The 18,509-nt window shown below is 41.4% G+C and overlaps 1 protein-coding gene across 1 annotated transcript in view; it reads left to right on the top strand.

Annotated features, from left to right (window-relative positions):
- The window catches only part of LOC147705945 (uncharacterized), a 243,889-nt gene extending 229,102 nt beyond the window's left edge, over positions 1 to 14,787 (top strand). Inside the window, exon 3 of the mRNA XM_086932417.1 lies at positions 13,934 to 14,787. Coding sequence (XP_086788543.1) covers positions 13,934 to 14,193 — 260 coding nt within the window. The 3' untranslated portion in view covers positions 14,194 to 14,787. The remainder of the gene's footprint in view (positions 1 to 13,933) is intronic.
- Positions 14,788 to 18,509: the final 3,722 nt, after the last annotated feature.

Raw genomic sequence — 18,509 nt, 5'->3', positions numbered from 1 at the left:
TCTGGGTGGGCGGATACCATATGGAATGCTCTTTGTCATAAAAATGTTTGGTCCGGACCTTGATGGTCTAGACATGGCAGCGGCAGCTGCAACCTTTGATGTACATAATCATTCTACTATGTTACAGGACTAACAGGAAACCAGTGACAGTCTAGCAAAAGATCATTTACCCTCTGCTGCTGATGCTGCACTACAGATTCCGGTTGTTGGCTGGATACCGAAAGTTGGAGATCTGGTGTGAGAGAAGGTGGAGAACAAAAAATAATTTGGCCCCTCTTATTGTGCACCGGTTCCATTGTTTGGCATGAAGGGTACTCGTACAGTAATTTTACCACCACTTACTGGCTGCAAAGACAACAGATACATCTCAGTGGACAATGCCTAGCTACATCTGGCCCATCCTAAATAGTAAAACACCAGCTCCATCATCTCCAGCAATATCCAGGAATCCTGTGTTTGGCGCATCTGATGACACACAGCGTGACACTGCCATCGAGATGAACTCTGTCACTAATCCCTTGCTGATCCCACCAGCCTCCACCTGTACGGAGGAAACTGAATATGCTTATCCCACAAGCGAGTCGTTACCTGGTTTGCAACCAACTACCCTTAGCCAGTCATGTTTTTCTTTTGACTCGACTTCCAACTCATCATTTGACCCTAAAAAATTCAGTATTTTTGTCTCCTGGTTTAAAGAAGCTTATTTGGTCCCTCCTTGGACATACATCTGGTTGGTCCTGATGAAGTGGACCACTCTTCATGCAGGAAAGTACTGCCCAGTGGTTCATAGTGACTTATTGGGTAATGCTTCAGGCATGAGGTAAATTTAAACAAAGAAAATGGCCAGACATCAGAGTCAGTTTCGGCCACGGTGAAAGGTAAATGGTCAATCTTCTGCAGGTGGCCACACATTCTTCCACCTTAATGTCCGTGTACCCTTTTTCCAGCTGTATTAGGCCCTGATGGCCTCACAGTCTCAGCAGACTTGATAGGGGCTGTTTATTCACAATCTAGCGTGTGCCACATCTACTCCTTTCATTCAGGCCAACCGGCTCTTCTCTTGGCCCATATGCTCATATGCAGTGCCTTTTTCTGCACTCCAGTAGGGCAGAGCCCTCTAGTCCCGCTGTCACACTTGCGTCTCCCCGGCTCACTGCCACTTGCAATATTCGCAGCCACCGGTACGTCGCACTGCCAGGTACCCCCAGTCTCACTGCAGGCGGTTGGCGACTCCCAAACTGCTGACTTTCTGCAAAGTTTAGGCTGGACCTCCACAGCGCTCTTCTCTGGCCCTCAACTAACGACGCACTTGCCGTCCCACTCTTGGTTCTTCGCGGCAGAGGATCTGCACATCCAATCACTCCGTTCGATGTCACAAGATCACCAGGTCTCTTACGGCCTGAGTTCATGAGTTCCTGAGTCCCTTCTTCATGTATCTGATCGTGCTGATAAACCAGCCTCCCGTAACTCACAGCCACAGATACCACGAAGCCCTGTCAGCTGTTCACGTTCGTCCCTCCCCTTTCAGCCCAGACATAGGCCTCATCTCTCTTGCCCCATCTCCAGTTGTTCCCGGGGCAAATTCTCTACAGCATTCTCTTCAGGCACTTCACAGTATCTTAGGACAGTTTTGCGCTTGTGCTGAATTTCATTAAAAGTGCAGGATATTTATTGCAGGCTGCTGAATGCTGTCAAAGAAGCTCACTCAGATAGGGCCATCTTCAGGACAGGCAAGCTCCGTCCTGTGACCGCATTACTTGTTGCACCATAGTCATGTAAAATATCATTGTCTGCCATGGGGGAACTAACATCCAGTAACTGCCTGCTGCTGTCTATTGTTGCATGTGTGCATGCACTTGTGATTTATTTCAGTGTTGCAGTGTCAAAACACAGCTCCTTTCATTCTTTGTCCAGAATCACAGATTCTTGAGCAGATGCCGAGATTCAAATCAATTCCCCAGTAGCAAGGTCGGCAGCTCTGACCATAGTGCTACATCCGTCATTGTATGACTTGGTTTTTTTTTGTCCTTTGCCCCTTACCTAATTTACCTGCATTATATTACCACCAGTTACTGCACAGTATATTCGCTTTCTCAATAAACAAGTCATAACACTTTTATGGAGCTTCATTAACTTATATTGCACAACTGTTTGCCAACTTAAAACTTGCAACAAATAAATTATTTTTATCAATCACATAGGCAAAACCTAATGTGTTTACTAATAAAATAGGGAATCAATCCCTACCATATACTTGAACCCATTGTGGTATCCCCAACATCTACTGCAGTCCTGTGAAAGGGCCTGCTGTTTTCACTACATGACATATCTTCACATTAGTCCTATTGCCTGTGTTGTTTTGTTAATCTACTATGCATCCTTGGCACAAGGTTCTGCAATATTTCAAAAATGAAGATTAAACCAATAATTCTTGAAAGGTTCTACCTTCTATTACGCTCTACATATGTAGGTCCATGCACTAGTCTTGCCATCTGCAGGAGCAATTAATGTGGCAAGCTAAACCTCCCATACAGTTCATTTTCATCTTTCTTGCATCCTGCTTTTTTCAACCTTTTCTTTTCCTCAACTGGCATTTCAGTCAGCATTTTGAGAGAAATTGAATTACATTTTCACATTTAATTTCTGGATTCTCATTTGTTGTTCTGGCAATGTTCTGGCAATGTTGCTAACATGAGTGCACTATATTTTGCAACTTGTGCAGAGAAATATTACCCAATGTAGTCATTTCAGTTCCAGGTCTGGGGGCAGCACATTAGGCAAAGGCTATTTTCTTTGATAATTTCAATGCATGTAACAAATTAAGAATATGTGGCACATTGTGAGCTGGACTCCCAGCAGAAGTCTTGGTACCTAGCTGTTACCAAAATTGGCTAAAATCCTGCACAGCAATAAAGATTATCAATAAAGATTTTAACACTCAAGTAACTGGGTATACAGCAAGTATGATGCCTCAACAACGTACGTTCAGTTCAGAAAGACTATGATTACTTTAGACCAACTGTACAAAACATGAGATGTACAATCACAAAGAAACATAGCATTACTCTTTAAACAGATAAAACTTAATGCATAAAACAGAGAGAACTTTAAATATTTATTTGTTAATCATTTTAAGGAGCAGCCAATTGAAGAAAGCTCTCCTATAAAATCTTTAAACTATGTCATTTAAACACTTTTGTAGAATAAAAACATATACAAGATAAAACTCTTCTACAAGAGTTAACAGACACTATAAGCAGCAGGACATCAAGATACCAGCATAAAGGAAGAAGTCTCCAAAAAAGTATAGAGTTTAAAGACTATTGTGTACATATTTCTTGCGTCTAGTCCACATTGTCATCAGAAATTTGGCCATGCAAAATATCACAATCTGGCTTGAATCTGTGTACAATGTTCTAAACAGCTCCTGGTGCTTCCTGATTCCCAGCTTTCTACAAAGGGGGGCATGTTTGAGTGACTCAGGTCTCCCTGAGCTGCACGGACAAGACTCATCAACAGTATCCATTTCTTTATGCCACTTCCTTCTAACTGTATTTACAGGCAGGGATGCATACCTATATTGTAGGTATAGTTTCCTTGCCAATGGAGGGGCGATTTCATCAATGGTATTCTCATACTGTGGTATAGATTTAAAATCACACATATCAAAGACTTAAGGTCTCTAAGGCCCCCCTGTAAGATTCTAGACCTGTTGTAGGCTAAAGCCAATGCCAAAACATTAGCAGTCTGAACTCAATCTTATGAGTATTTGTTTTCTATGCCAAATCTAGATAGAGGGGAGTCAATGGAGTACTCACTAGGAGATTTAATAAAGAACTCCAAACCTTGTGCTCCACTACAGACAAGCTATCGGATTTTGTATTACCCCATAGCTCCACACCATATAAAACTGACCATAGAGCCTAAACATTGTAAATTCCTAGTGCAGGGTCCACCATGGCTGTTGACCTGATTGTGTGACTGTACACTGGATTCTGTGGGCCGCGCCCACCTGCTTTCTTTCTAGTTATAATCTTCTTGGACAGGGTGGACTAGTTACATTTGTGGGGGGGCGGCAGGCACCTTGTTCTTTGGGGTGGGTAGTTTTGAACTCATTACACGAGGATGTGGGGTGGCGTGGTTTTGTTGGAGATTGAGGTTGATTTATGTCCAGACAGCGGCTACGGTAGCAGGGATCAAATGGCTACAGTCAGGGCACAGAGGATTGGGAAGTTGGACTACTGTGGTTTGGAGGCTGGAGCATTAATTATCTTGGCGGCTAGATCAAGAGGGGAGTGGTTACAAAATTCCTATTCAGGCAGACTCTGTTGCAGGAGAGCAACTTGGTGGGAAATAGGTGTGGGTTCTTTTACTGAAGGCCTTACAGATGAAAAGTCCATGAAAGATTCTCGTAACCCTCCGGGGGGGGTGGGGGTCTTCAGGATTCTATTCTTGTTTGGAAGACTGATTGACTGATTTTTTCTTGTAAAGCGCACTACTGCCGAGGCGTCTTGGCACTGCATTAGAGTCAGGCATTTACTTCGGGCCTGTTCTTATTACCTTGGGAAAAAGTCATGTTTTAATTTCCTTCCTGAACACCCGTCTGTTTGACAGTCCTCTGAGTTGAAATGGAAGTGTGTTCCAGAGTTTGGACGCCAGGAACGAGAAGCGCTTTCCTACACAAGGTACTCTTTTTATTTTTGAGATTTGGGCCAGTCCAAGGGATGAGGATCTGAGAGTTCTGTTTGGGACGTAATGTGCAAAAAGAGATTGAACGTCTTTCGCACCCTCTCCAAACAGGGCTTTGTGGACAAGACAAAGTGATTTAAATTCTATTCTACTCCGGACTGGAAGCCAATGAAGATTTCTGATGGCTTTGGATGTGGAGTGATGTCTGGGAAGCCCGAGCAATACTCTGGCTGTGGGTTTTGAATGTCCTGAAGCTTATCCAGTTGCGCCACTCCCATTCCCAAATAAAGTGCATTACAGTAGTCTATTCTGGACATGATGCTAGTGAAAACTACAGTTTTCCTTAGGTCAAAAGGGATATAGGGGAGAATCTTTTTCTGTCCTCTTAAGGTGAAAAAACATGCGGACGTGACCTGATTAATTTGTGGAGCCCAAGTCAGATTTTTATCAACTATTACTCCTAAATTCCTGGCTTTTGAAACTGGTGTCGGGGTCGGCCATGCCTCATTTGGCCACCATTGTTGACTCCAGATTTGATCCTTTGTGCTAAATTCCAGGACTTCTGTTTTTGCCGTATTAAGTTTTAAAAAATGAGTATTCATCCAGCTCATCAAGGACGAAATACAATTACAGAAGTCTGTGGCTCTGGTGTCTTCTGACTCCGCTAACGATACTATGAGTTGTGTATCATCAGCATATGATACCAATTTAAATCAGTGGCTCTTTATCATTCTGGCTAATGGGGTTACATATATATTGAATATTGTCGTTGATAAGGCCGATCCCTGAGGTACTCCTCCAGGCAGGGTAAACTCTTCTGATTTTAATCCATTCCAGCAGATAAGTTGCTTTCTGTCTGCCAGAAAGGATAATAGGAGGGAGAGTGCTGTGCCCCTTATTCCCAACTCCTGCAGCCTTTGACTCAGCACGGTGTGGTTCACCGTATCAAAGTTAGGTCCAACAGGACTAGTATGGCCCTTCCCCCTGCATCGGTTACCTTATGTATTTCTTCTGTTGCTATTATTAAAGCAGTCTCCGTAGAATGTTAAGTACGGAAACCATGTTGAGTGGAATCTAGCAAATTATTTGTCTCAATGAAAGTCATCAGTTCACAGTTGATGGCCTTTTCTAGTACCTTTGCTGCAAAAGGCAGACAGGAGATGGGTCTGTCCCATTCCAATTGGTGAGGACGTGGACAGCCACAAATTGGTGTAGAGCAGCTGCTTTGGGTACCTCCTCCTCACCAAAGTTTCATGATATCTTCCGCCAGGTTTGCAACTGGATGGTGACTGCGCCAGATGAACTCACAATTTTTGGGTGGATCTCAACATGACAGCACAAGGAGACTGGGATAGAATAATGCAGGCTGACCAGGCATCTATAGTAAATACGCTTCTGGCTACATTCCTGGGGTCCAAGAGTCTAGCGAATTTGTGTAGAGTGTAGCATCCCAACCTGAGGCAGTTCTCATATGCTGCTAACGCTATGTGGTCACTTTCCAGGCTGGACTATCTTTTGGTTCTGCTGCATCAGACCGACTGGTGGGGGGATTTACAGTATCTACAGAGAAGTATTTTGGACCACTCCCCAATAATGGTGACATGCCAAGGACCTGGGGGCCTGTAAAGGAGGGTTGGATCCATGAGAACTAATGGACTGGGGCACCAAAAACATCCTCAAAGCATAGAGAGAGCTGGAACACGAGGAAGCTAGGCCTGATTTTGGGCCAAGCATGGGCAGGTGTACTAATTTGGCGACAAGGCCAGGAAACTTGTGGCATTATTGAGTAAATGTGATGAAAGCCAGAGGTGAATACAGTGCCTGAAGGGGAGCAACAGAGCCCAGGTCAAGACTCCAGTGGCCATCGTTACATAGCTGGAGGCCCATATGCAGGCCGTCTATAGCCTTGACTCTTCCGAGAAGGGGTAGGGGTTTTTCGAGTTTGTCCGGGATCTCCTTACTCCATCCCTTATGGAGGAGGGTCGGGAGGCTCTAGAGTATATGTATCAAACCTTTTCAGAAGTGAGAGCTACTTCTGATCATCAAAAATCATTGTGAGATACTGAAGGCTAAACAACTTGTGTGTTGTTACCAGGCACCCCCACCATGGATGTCCTTTGGGCGTAGTCAAGGGTTGCAGCTGTGACCTTTAGCTTGCTTCCTGCTACTCCTGCCACTTCCTTTGGGACCCTTGGCCTCAGAGAAGACAAAGGTTTTGCCTTTGCTGAGCTGCATTTTGCTGAAATTTAAAATCTCATAGAAGTACAATTACACTATACTGCATTTGATGTTGTAGAAACTGGAACTGAAGGCATAATTTCCCTGAACTGCCTTGTATTCTGCTTTTTTGCATATGTTCCAGTAGTAGCAGGACCATTGACTGTGCCATTCTATTCTGTACCATTGGAGTTATGTTTTGCTGTATAGGATTCATTTGCATCATCACTTGAGATCCAGTTTCAAATTATTTCACATTAAATCCACTATTTATTTTCCAATGGATATTTTTACCACAGATATGACAAGCTCCATCTGACTATCATTAGCATTGAAATGTAAACCTCTTCCTCTACCTTAGGAACCAATTTCGCCGCCTCCCGGAGGACTCTGAAAATGTACACCAGGAACTTGCAAAACACTCTGATCACCTTTCTGAAAAAACAGCGTCTACGCAGTCATCATTCTCTTTAATAAATATCTTTTTTAACTAACAATAAGTAGTACAATATTTTATGTATGCAATAATATCTCATCCAGCAATTTTGCATGCCAACACATCGCACTCTGTTGAACCTGTACACTCAATTCCAGATGCAAAACCAGCAAAACACTGAAACAAATAGAGATGCTCCTTCTTTTTATGGTTATCCATTCCTCCATGTTCCCTGTAAATCTGCATTAATCCCCCATAATTTTTGTGAACTGACTTGTGTACATTTTGTGATGATCTCATAATTTTTTACCAATAAACCTGGTAGTTGAGCATATTTTTGCATTATAATTGGTGAGGGCTTGTACCTAGGAACACCTGTACCTGGTTCTTACTCTGGCCACTATACAATATTTTTACATTCTTTCAATAAATCCTTTGGTGCTAAATGAATTCATATCTTCCCTAAGAACTTTGAAATTTGTATAGTTCTATTCTTCATATAACATACAGGATAGGAGGGTCTCAGGGAAGTTTAAAGACCCAGCCAGGCTGAATAGTTCTATTCTTGTCTGTTCTATAAGTTTTGGAAAACCCTTTTGTAAAAGTCCAGTCTACTCCAAGGAACGTGCACATAAGCTCCTCTGGGAATTAGTCTCAGTGAGTATTCTCTTTCAACAACTTCACATTCTGAACCACTCTTAACTTTTTTCTTTTTACATTTCCATGGCATTTTAATCCATTCATCTTTGTGCTTTCTCGCCTTCTCCCATTCTCGAGTTAAATCTATGATTTACGTGAAATTTACAATTCATTATACTACTAATTTCTTCTTTTAGCCAGTGTCACACCCAGTTCTTCAGACATTCTTTCAAGTTTTTCATATGCACAACAAGCGTGCTTCCCTGCTTCTAAATTCAAAAATACCAATTCATCAAAAGAGAGTTTTGAATTTTACAATGATAAATATCTGAATGTACAAATTCTTCTAAATCTATTCTGTGTTTTGAAGCATTATTTTTCAAAACCCTTGTCTCACGTTATGATGATTCCTCAGCCTCTGAATTGTCTTCTCTTTCACTTGGTTCACTCAACTCAAGTTCTTGAATCTGAACTTGATCCTCATTATAAGGAAATGGTCTTGTTGCGTAAACTAAAACTATGACTTCGCTCTACATGGTTTGTCTTTTACACCAACAGCTTACACGAGTGAGCTTAGTTCATGCACCAAAGATTGAATATGAAAGATGGGTTATTGTCTTTGTCTGGATGGCTTGGCACTTTCACAGGTTCTTGGAAAGATAAGGACAGACAACATCTGGTCAAAGTCAGAAATGTCAATGATTCTGCAAAAATAGAGAACCTGGGGGCATATTATCAAGAGGGTTTATCTCCGCTTTTTTGGCTTTAAAAGCCAAGAAAGCGGAGATAAAATTATCTCCCTATTACCAAGCTGTCGCTAACACCAGTTAGCGACAGCTAGTAGGAGATAGCGACCATCTTGGGCCCCACTTTGCATGTCAGTGATATTTATCACTAATGAGATGCAAAGTGGGCGTGCCAAGATGTTAGAGACTGAAAACAGTCGCTAACATCGCTATCTCCTATTACCAACTTTTGGAGATATTCGCGCTAAGCGGGAATATCTCCAAAAGCTAACACCTGCCCTGAGCAGTTCTTAGCCATGTTATCCAATGGGAGGTGGATAACATGGCTAAGAGCATTTGCTCGATAATGCATGAATATCGCTGACTTTTCAGCGATATTCATGCATTTCGGCCGTTTCTTATCGCATTTGCGATAAACCTTGTTAATAGCAAGGTTTATCTGCGATAAAAATCGCCGATGTGCGGCGATAATTTTTGTCTCTAAACAAGTTAGAGACAAAAATTATCGCTAGTTGTTGGTAATATGCCCCCTGGAGTCTTGACCTGCTATGGAGGGAGTACGACCATTTGGATTTAACGTCAGTCTTATAACAACAAATCATCCATAAATTCATCTTCCTTAGATGCACTCTTTCCATCATTTTCATTTTTCCTCTTAATCTCTTTTAATTTGGTTTTATTTGCTTCACTAGCAATTATGGGTAATTCACCAACAGTTTCTAAGACTTACTCATAGCATGCATTTTTGCGCTAATGCATTCTTTCGTCCATCCAATTAGGAACATTCTTATCACTCTGACCTTTCAATATTTAATTATGTTCTTTCTTATTAGCTATATATTGCCATTCATATAGAGCTTTAAACTACATGGGTTTTGGCAGAGATATCAGCGCAAATGAAACTTGCCTTAAATAGTCATGTTTCTTCACTTTAAATGTATCATTTTCATGCAATTTTAGTTTTTAATTATATTCTGTAGCTTTATGATGTATTTTAGGCCATAGACAAGTATCCATACCATAATTCAAAAGTATTTCATGTGCAGCACTTCCAACCAGTGTGGAGCTTGCCATCCAAACAATTAATTCTTAGCTTTTGCCAAAGTTGCATCCATTTGTAAATTTAAAATCTTCACAATAGACATGCACAATTAATTACTGTAAAATTTCAAACAATATCTCAAACCCACTAATCCGATAAAATCAAAAACAATAGGTTTGTGTCTGTGTACTGGGACACAAATGGGAAGTGAAACTCACCACAAAAGAGAAGCAGTGCTCCAAGGTACATCATCCCATACACTCTGAGCTAGGCTTTTTAACAGCAATAACCTAACCTGGAATCAGTTAAGTTCACCTTTGTGCTTACAATAAGCATCACTATTCCTAATTAATATCATTCACAGCTAGACAATTAAGAATCATAAACGTCAACTCATTTTTAAACATTCCCACTTCCTTTAAATCTCCCACAGACACTTTTATCTAATTCAACTTCTCCAAAATCAAACAATATTCACACCGAATACACATCAAGATAAATTAAATGTAAACAATATTTAATAATGCTCCAATATCAACAGTTCATGTACCACATACTGCAAATGACACAATACCCAAAACACAGCACGTGTCCCAAAACATACTGCGTAAGACCCTATTAATACTCACCAAACAAACTTCTGGGCAACATCTACATGTGCTGTGGCAATGCTCAAAAAACTAAAGGATTCTCCAACTCTTTCTCAAACAAACAGTTCCACTAATTAGCCCAATTGATTAATTAGACCATTCCCTGTGCGGGCCGGCAAAACTGTTGCAGTAATAAACTGTTCAGTATTTAAAGGAATATTAAGCAGGAATCAGACTATCTTAGTCTCTCATAGACTCAGTCCAGGGCTCTTAATGGAACCTGCACAACAAGATTCTAAAGTTAATAATCTTATGAGTTTATTTAAAAAAATGCTATCATTACAAAACTAAAGTAGTTAATAAATAAAGTGAACTAGCAAGCATATCGACATAGGTTCTGTCCCCCCAAAACACAAAAGCCCAAAGAATGTTTTGAGTAAAAGTTTGACAGAGCATTCATCTCAAAGCAGAGGTCTTCTGGGCCATCTCCAAACAGCACACTATTTATAATGTTTAGGAACAGAAGACACACACATTCGTAGCATATCATTTAGTAGAATGGTTGGATTCGAAATGTTTCCGTGATGACAACCAATCAGTCTATTAGTTTGCAAGGCACCCTCAGAAACCCTTACTTCGTACTGCATCTTTTTGGTTAAAACTGTACATATATTAAGGAGATGAAAACCATAATTTATGAAACACAGTACTGCAATAGCTTGTCCAACAACCAGCAGAGCTCAGCTAAGTAGCTTTGAAAATTGTAACAGTACTGAGCATTCTCCATACTGGAGGAAAGAACATGTATTATACATCTGTTTAACAAAGAGACCTTGACTGGGGCTATATTTTCATTGCTTTTCTTAAATATAGAAAATACATGCACAGGGAAGGCTAACATGCATTTTTCTGCAGCCTGGTGTGGCCTAATTCTGCTAACTGAAATATGCCTAAATTAAGTATTACTTTTTAGCAAATCAAAACTTGTTGACACCTACATGAGGAGGAAGAGAACAATTTGAAGCACATGTTGCGCAAGTAACACATGTATAGGGCCGATTACAAAGTAGACTACAAAAAGTAAAGTACAAAGACCTCCCGGTCTGAGGCTACAATTAATTGTTGACATGAGTACCACATCAAAGATTTATTTAGGGAGTTACATGTATAATCACATTGGGCCTACAGAGATGAGCACGTTAAAAATCCAGTTTCAGACAATCAGAGGGATGTTGCTGTCATTTTTCTTCAGGCCTCTCTAGAAAAGGAAAATTAATTTTCCTCTGAATTATCTTTAAAGCCTGGTTGATCTGTCTAATGCACACATATAGAGGTACACGCAGTCACTATGATATTTTCCTCTCTTTAAGCAATTGAGACCCAAGAGGGATTGCAAAGTCTTCTTCAGGCAGTTTCACACCCAAAGTCAGCGTCACAACTGTGCTAGCGAGTTGAAAGATCTTAGTGTCACTAAGATAATTTCTTTTTGCTAAGTGGCTGATGCAAAACCTGTGAAAAGATCAATAATACGTGTAATGCAATTAAATAATAAAAAATGGTAGAATAGTAGACTTGTTGACATTAAAAAGAAAATAATGTAATAAGAAAGTTTCTATGAAACGAAAAATACACTAAACCTTGATGTGACCAGAGGGGGTGTGGGAAAAGGGGGATACAACTCTAGTATGTGTGGGAACATGTGGCAGTCTCTGAAACTCGAATATAACCAACAATGTGTTACGTGCTAGAAGAGTACAAAAATAGTTTAAAGCATTTAGGGATCATAAATGATTCTCATACAAACGCTCCGTTAACATAGTTGCTAAAGCAGTCTAAAGTGTTGCTAGCTGCAGCACACAGAAGTAAACTCAACTTTCTAGATTAGCAGTCCTCACTGAGGGAATATGTACAAGGAAGTGGCGGAGTAAGGCGTTAGCCATCAAGGCTTAACGCCTCACTCCGCCACTTCTGAAACACAAGGCTGCACCATATTTACAATTATATGGTGCAGCCTTGTGTTTCCCCTGCGATAGCGCTAAACATAGCATTGTAGCACCAACGCAGGCACCTGTGAACTATAGTGCAAGGGTGTTTGCCTGCAGGCGAGGATTGTTTATATATGTAGGAAGGCGTCCCTTCCTGCACATAAATATTCCTAAAATGCCATTTTGTCACTTTCATGTGTGCTGCTTAATGCAGCAGCCATGAAAGCTACAACATGACAGTTTTTTTTAAAGATTGTTTATGTACAGGAAGGGGAACAATGTGTGCAGCACAAGGCAGAACACATGGAAAAAGCAAAAACGAGGACAAATAATGCATTTCTCCTCGTTTTGGAATCTTAAGACCAGGTTTTCCCAGGTCTTCATTTTGGTGCTGCCTTCTATGTACGCTGTACATTGGGGGCAGCGTCAAAAATTAATGGGTGTTGCAGTGGAATGCCCTCCGCAACACCCACTGCCCACCCCTTTCACGCTAACCATAGCATGAAAGGGGGCCTTATTTACAAGGCAAAGTTGATTTACGTTAAGCGCCTTAACGCTGCCTTGTAAATAAGGCTAAGCCCCTTTTGCCACCACAACATCAATAAAAGTGACTTTGTGGTGCCAATAGGGGCTTGTACATATGCCCCTAACTTTTTAGATTTAGTGCAGCTCTGCCAGGAGCTTGCACTAAGGGTGGCTATCTGTTGAGGCAAAGCACTGAACAGTCAGGAAAGTTGCAGGACATGATCAGAGATAATGGTGCAACCAGAGACCTAAATGCATCGGGGATTAAAGGATGGTGGGTGTATGCTGCCCAGGATGCCAGTTCGACATATGCCCCCTGTCGCTCTGACTCTGGATGCTCTATGGAGACGTCTCTAGCAGAAACAGTGAAGAAAGGTATAGGAGTGGCTGTAATCAACAAGGAGGTTCCATTTAATGCAGTTAAAACTTCATTATTAACCGCTTGTGTGCTCATGATGAGACCAGGCCGTCATGAGTCACAGTTGAACTGTGCTCATGGCAGCCTGGTCTCCTCATAACACCGCCGCTCCGCCCACGCGCAGTTAATTCCTCTCCTGTGCAGGAGAATTAATGAGTGGGCGGGTGGTGACGAGACCAGGCCGTCATGACCACAGATCCACCATGACTCATGACGGCCTGGTCTCTTCATGAGCACCGTGCTCACCCCACCTGCACCGTGGGGGAATTAGCCTAGCAGGGAAGGCGTTAAAAACAATGCATATAGGAAAGTGTTGTGATTTGGATGGGTCAGAAGAGAATACAAAGACCGGTTCTTTGTTCCAACCTTCTGTTTGTTTAGAATCCATTCTCTAATACATGGTATCTCCTTCTGCAGGAAACGGTCTGCTACCATGCTTCCTTACTCATCACTACCTCTTTTAACATCTCACCTCTTGTCCATCTCTTGGGGGAGGAAATGGTGTCCAGTGTCCTTATTGCAGGGCTCAGCGGTGCCTGTGCTTCAGGGCTTCAGTGAACCTTCCACATTACGACATAATGGAAGATGGATTGGCATCAAAGTCACCGTACCTCATTTCTTTTTACTTGTTCCTTTTCACCCACAGAGTCTGGCCAAGGAAAGGAGGAGGAAGAGGATGCGCCCCCAGTTGAGCCCTCGCTAAAATATGGCCAGGAGACCCTGCAATTGGTAATTCAGGTGAAGAACGCGGTGGACCACCTACAGGAGACGATAAGCCTCATGAAGACTGATGTGGAGAAGTGTGCAGCTGGCAGAGAATACAAGGCACTTAGCCATGAGCAGGAGAGCGAGGGCCAGAAACTTGTTTCTGGCCTCAATGTGTATCGGCACAATGACACAGTCTGATTGCCTAAAATATGGTATTATATGCAAGCCATATAAAGGTCACACAGTTAGAGGCCCTGAGAGGAGAGGGGAGGCAAACACCTTTACATTCTGCAGTGCTCTGATTTTTGCTGTCACAAAGCTACTTCACCCAAGTCTCAAAGCACTTTGGTTTACATTCTGAAAGGCTGGGGATGGCATTTTTATCAACTGTTGTGCAAAATCTACTGTTTTCTTGTTCAGTCTAGAGATGTTAGCTGTTTGCTTTTAAACAAATTTCAGGCCTGATTTTGTGAACATAATTCCACCCAGTCGATTCTCCTCCAGATTTAGCTTTCTCCTCCAAAAGTTGCAGGATTTTCAGTTGCCACCAACATCTGATTAAGGACGCTAGAGCAGTTCAGACTGTTTTACACATTTGATGACTATGTATGTTTATTGCTCATTGCACCCCAACCCATCTCCTGAAGGACATTTCCTTCCTTTTATTACTCTTTCTGTGAAGAGTGCACTTACAACATTCTTGATCTTCCAGCCAAAGACTTCTGCCTCTCTCATCCCATCCACAAACATTTAAATTGTTTGCTCAACTTTATTAAAAGCTCTCAATGTGCATTTTTGCTTTTTCATTTCTCGCATATTCAAGAAGCCTTGCATCTTTAGATAGTCTCTTTACGTGTTGCATTTTCCAACCTACCACGAAAGGTACAATCAATCTTCCTGACTGGAGAAGATATAAAATGTTGAAAAGTGTGTAGTATCCATGTATCATACAAGGCTGTGCTGTCCACCTTAAAAGGATGTATCAAATTATTTTGAAGTGTCATTTAGCAAGAACCAGGTGTTTCAGTGCTTTACAGCTAGCATAGAGTATAGCAAAGGGCATACAGTACAGAAATTGGGAGAAGAACAGCCACAGCCACTGCAGGTAAGAGCGGTAGGGCCGTGGGGCCAGGTTAGGGGGGATTTCGAGAGACAACCATGAGGGAAAATTAAATAAATAATTAATGTTCCCTCATGATCATCTCTCGAAATCCCTCGACCTAGCCCCACGGCCTCACTGCCCATACCTGCAGTAGCCGCGGCTGGAGAAGAAGGTCAAATAACATAGACAGCAGACATCTCTTCATGGTCCAACATTAAGAGACCAAGACCCAGATTCTGAAAGGTGTCATGTACCAGACCGTAGCAACAAAGAGACTGCACTGCTTTGCTTGACATGGAGAGTGCAGGAACGCGCCATATTCACAGGGATATGGCACTCTCCTCCCGTGTCCCTTGCGTCAGTGCTGATTTCAGCTGCTGTGCAACGAGCACACACCGTAGCGCCATATTGCTAGGTTGCGTGCCTGAGTCTGGCATAGGTTTTGTGCAGGAAGGGTACACATTTCAAAACTTTTCCTACTTTGTATGCATGCATGCAAAGTCGGATAGAAAGTAGAAATAAAAACATTTTGCCTTTTAATGTCTGCTTCCCAGCTGCATTTATTTTTGGACCTAAACTCTGTCTACTAATGTTAGTTGATAGGGTTTAGCATCAAAAAGCATAGGTGGTTGCATGGGAATGTCCATGCGCCACTCATGCAATGCCCCCTTGACGCAAAGTAATGCAAAGCAGCACTTCACCATTTCTTTGCGTTACATTGCCATACAAACCAATGCTAATACCAATTAGCGTTGGTTTGTCAATCTCCAAATAGGTTTAGCGTTGAGTTACATTACAAACGTAACACTAACCAGACACTAAACATATGTAAATCTGGGCTCTAAACGATGATTTCTATGGGTTGTATTACGTTAAGAGCCCTAGTGGCATATCCATCTGCATCCACTTTTTTGTGCCTGAGGGGCCCTGTAGTACAGACACCCCCACAGTTGCTTGTATGGCCTCTTCTAGGCCTCTTCTGCTTGCACAAATACAGTGTCAGCACTATCATATGAGGGCATTCCCTCATTTTTATGGGAGTGTGGGAGAGTCGCCCCATGAAAAAGAGAGAAACACTTTTCCTCTGGGCAAGTGCTGTATTATGGATGCAGGCAAAGAGACTGTCGGAGGTACATTGACTGCACAACATAATGGTGCTGCACAGTCAGTATGATAGGGTGAAGATACCTTCAAGGGATTTTAGTAAAACAAGAATTTTAGAATCACTTAAGGAATGAAATTGTGTGGGCTTAGTTATCTGAGCCCACTTGTGCTGGTTATGCAACAACAGAGATTTACATATATTCAAAACTGTCACTTATGAGTGATCAGAAAAAGAAGAGAGCAAAAAGGGTTTGAAAGACTGGTGTATATTTAAAAAAGTATTTAATCTTTTGTCAAATCAAGTTAAAATCTTGGGTACAAGATGAAAAACAATGACGCAGAAGGGAAAATGCATTAATCAACACAGCCCTTGCTACATCAATTGCTCAAGCTTTTCTACCTATCACAAAATTAATTAAACATTCAATGGTAGATAAAGCCACAGTCGACGTTTCGGTCTCTATTCTTTCGTGTGAGAGACCATCCTCAGGACATGGATTTCATATCTTGAGTACCCTAGAAACGATAACAGATTAATAATTAAAATACTGTCTCTATCCATTGACGGGATAGTCTACATAGTATATATAACACCCAAAGAAGCTCTCAATTATTGAAAGTGAACATTATATTTGAAAAAGCCTATTAATGGAGACACAATCATAACAGTTGTGAGATAACAGATTCAATCCATTTTATGAGCTTTCAAATTTCAGCTAATATTTACACCATATATGGCATTCAAAGGATACATTCCACAAATAGAATCATCGTGTTTAAGGAATGCTTCACTCTCGCGCAATGCATAACCTAGTCACTCTTAATGGAGACACAGACATAGCAGTTGTGGAATACAAAGTTATTGATACAATTTATGAGCTTTCAGATTTCATACACTATGACTGACATTTGAAGGATACATTCTGTAAATCAAATAGAGCAGAGAATCCTCATATTTTAAAAAAATGATTCAATGTTGTGCACCTCATATCCTAGTCAGTGAAAATTCAATTTCATCACAGTATCTTACGTATCACATCTATCGTCATTTGTTTTGACATAAAGAAGTATGTTTTCACACAGGTAATCTGTTAGGCTGACACCAAGTGTTAACCCACTATGCTTGATTAAAATCGTATCATGCAGCGATCGGCAAAATAGAACAAGGGTATATTTCTCGAGTTGTTTCAAAATTAAACTAATCCCCAGATAGTCAGGGCTAGTTGAAAAAACTACCCCTATTTGTAACATATTTTTATACCTTGTTCATATAAGTGCACGGATCAGAGACTCAATTTGTCTAGCGCTGCTGTCGATTGAATGATTAGTGTTTTGCAGTGAAGTACCCTGTGTTAAAATGATCAAACAGAGCAGATTTTGGTTACATTACAAATCCTTATATTAAATTGGGTTTCTTTCAAATCACTAAATCCTTGCTTTTTACCTTAGGGGAGCCAGCAGGTGTCCCGGGCAGGCAGGGTGATTTGCACTGCGAAGGCTAAGAATTGCCGTAAGGAAGCCTGTATTTGCGGGTGATATAAAGGCGATAAACGTTGCGGTAAGGCTGATGGTATCCAACATTCACAACTATAATTTCAAACTTTAAACTTAAGGTTTGCCCTTTATCTGATCTTTCGCCTATATAGTCTTCAGCCTGAAACCAGCCTATATATCTAAACACTCTATTATTTGTGTAGCTGGTAAACAAACTAATTGGTCGGTACCAAAGGACAGAATGTTGGTACCAATATGTATAAAGCTGATATAGTGATATCAAGTTCAACTATATATTCTTTATAACACAAATTCAGCTGACATAGGGTGTCAGAATTATAAGGCAAAGGTGAACTTTACTAAAATCCCTTGAAGGTATCTTCACCCTATCATACTTTTGCCCAAACCCTCAAGGGTATACTGGGTTGCCCACTTTCAATTCGCACAGTCAGTATAACCCCCTTAGGGCAGCCCTCTTGGACTGAAATGAGGACTTGTGGACCCCTCAGATATACCCCTGTAGTTAGGAGCAGTCACTTACTGCACCCATGTAGGAAATTGGGTTACTGTTTGAGGGGGTGAAACCCTACTCAAGCAGAAGCAGCAATCCTTGCCAGGGGGAAGTTACCGGCAAATCCTAGATGAACCTCTGCTAACCCTCTGTTAGCTTGCCACTAAAGCAGACTTAACATAGAGGCAATGTGTAAAGTATGTATGCAGGACTTCAAACAGTAATTAAGTAAAAACACAATGCAAGAAAAATCCCCCACAATTTAGAAGAATAGGGTGTAATGTAATAAATTATTAGAGACCA

The sequence above is a fragment of the Lissotriton vulgaris genome, chromosome 7 (genome assembly GCF_964263255.1).
Source record: "Lissotriton vulgaris chromosome 7, aLisVul1.2, whole genome shotgun sequence".
NCBI classification, from domain to species: Eukaryota; Metazoa; Chordata; class Amphibia; order Caudata; family Salamandridae; genus Lissotriton; species Lissotriton vulgaris.
The sequence above is the reverse complement of the archived record's forward strand: the minus strand, read 5'-3'. Positions and strand labels throughout refer to the sequence as shown.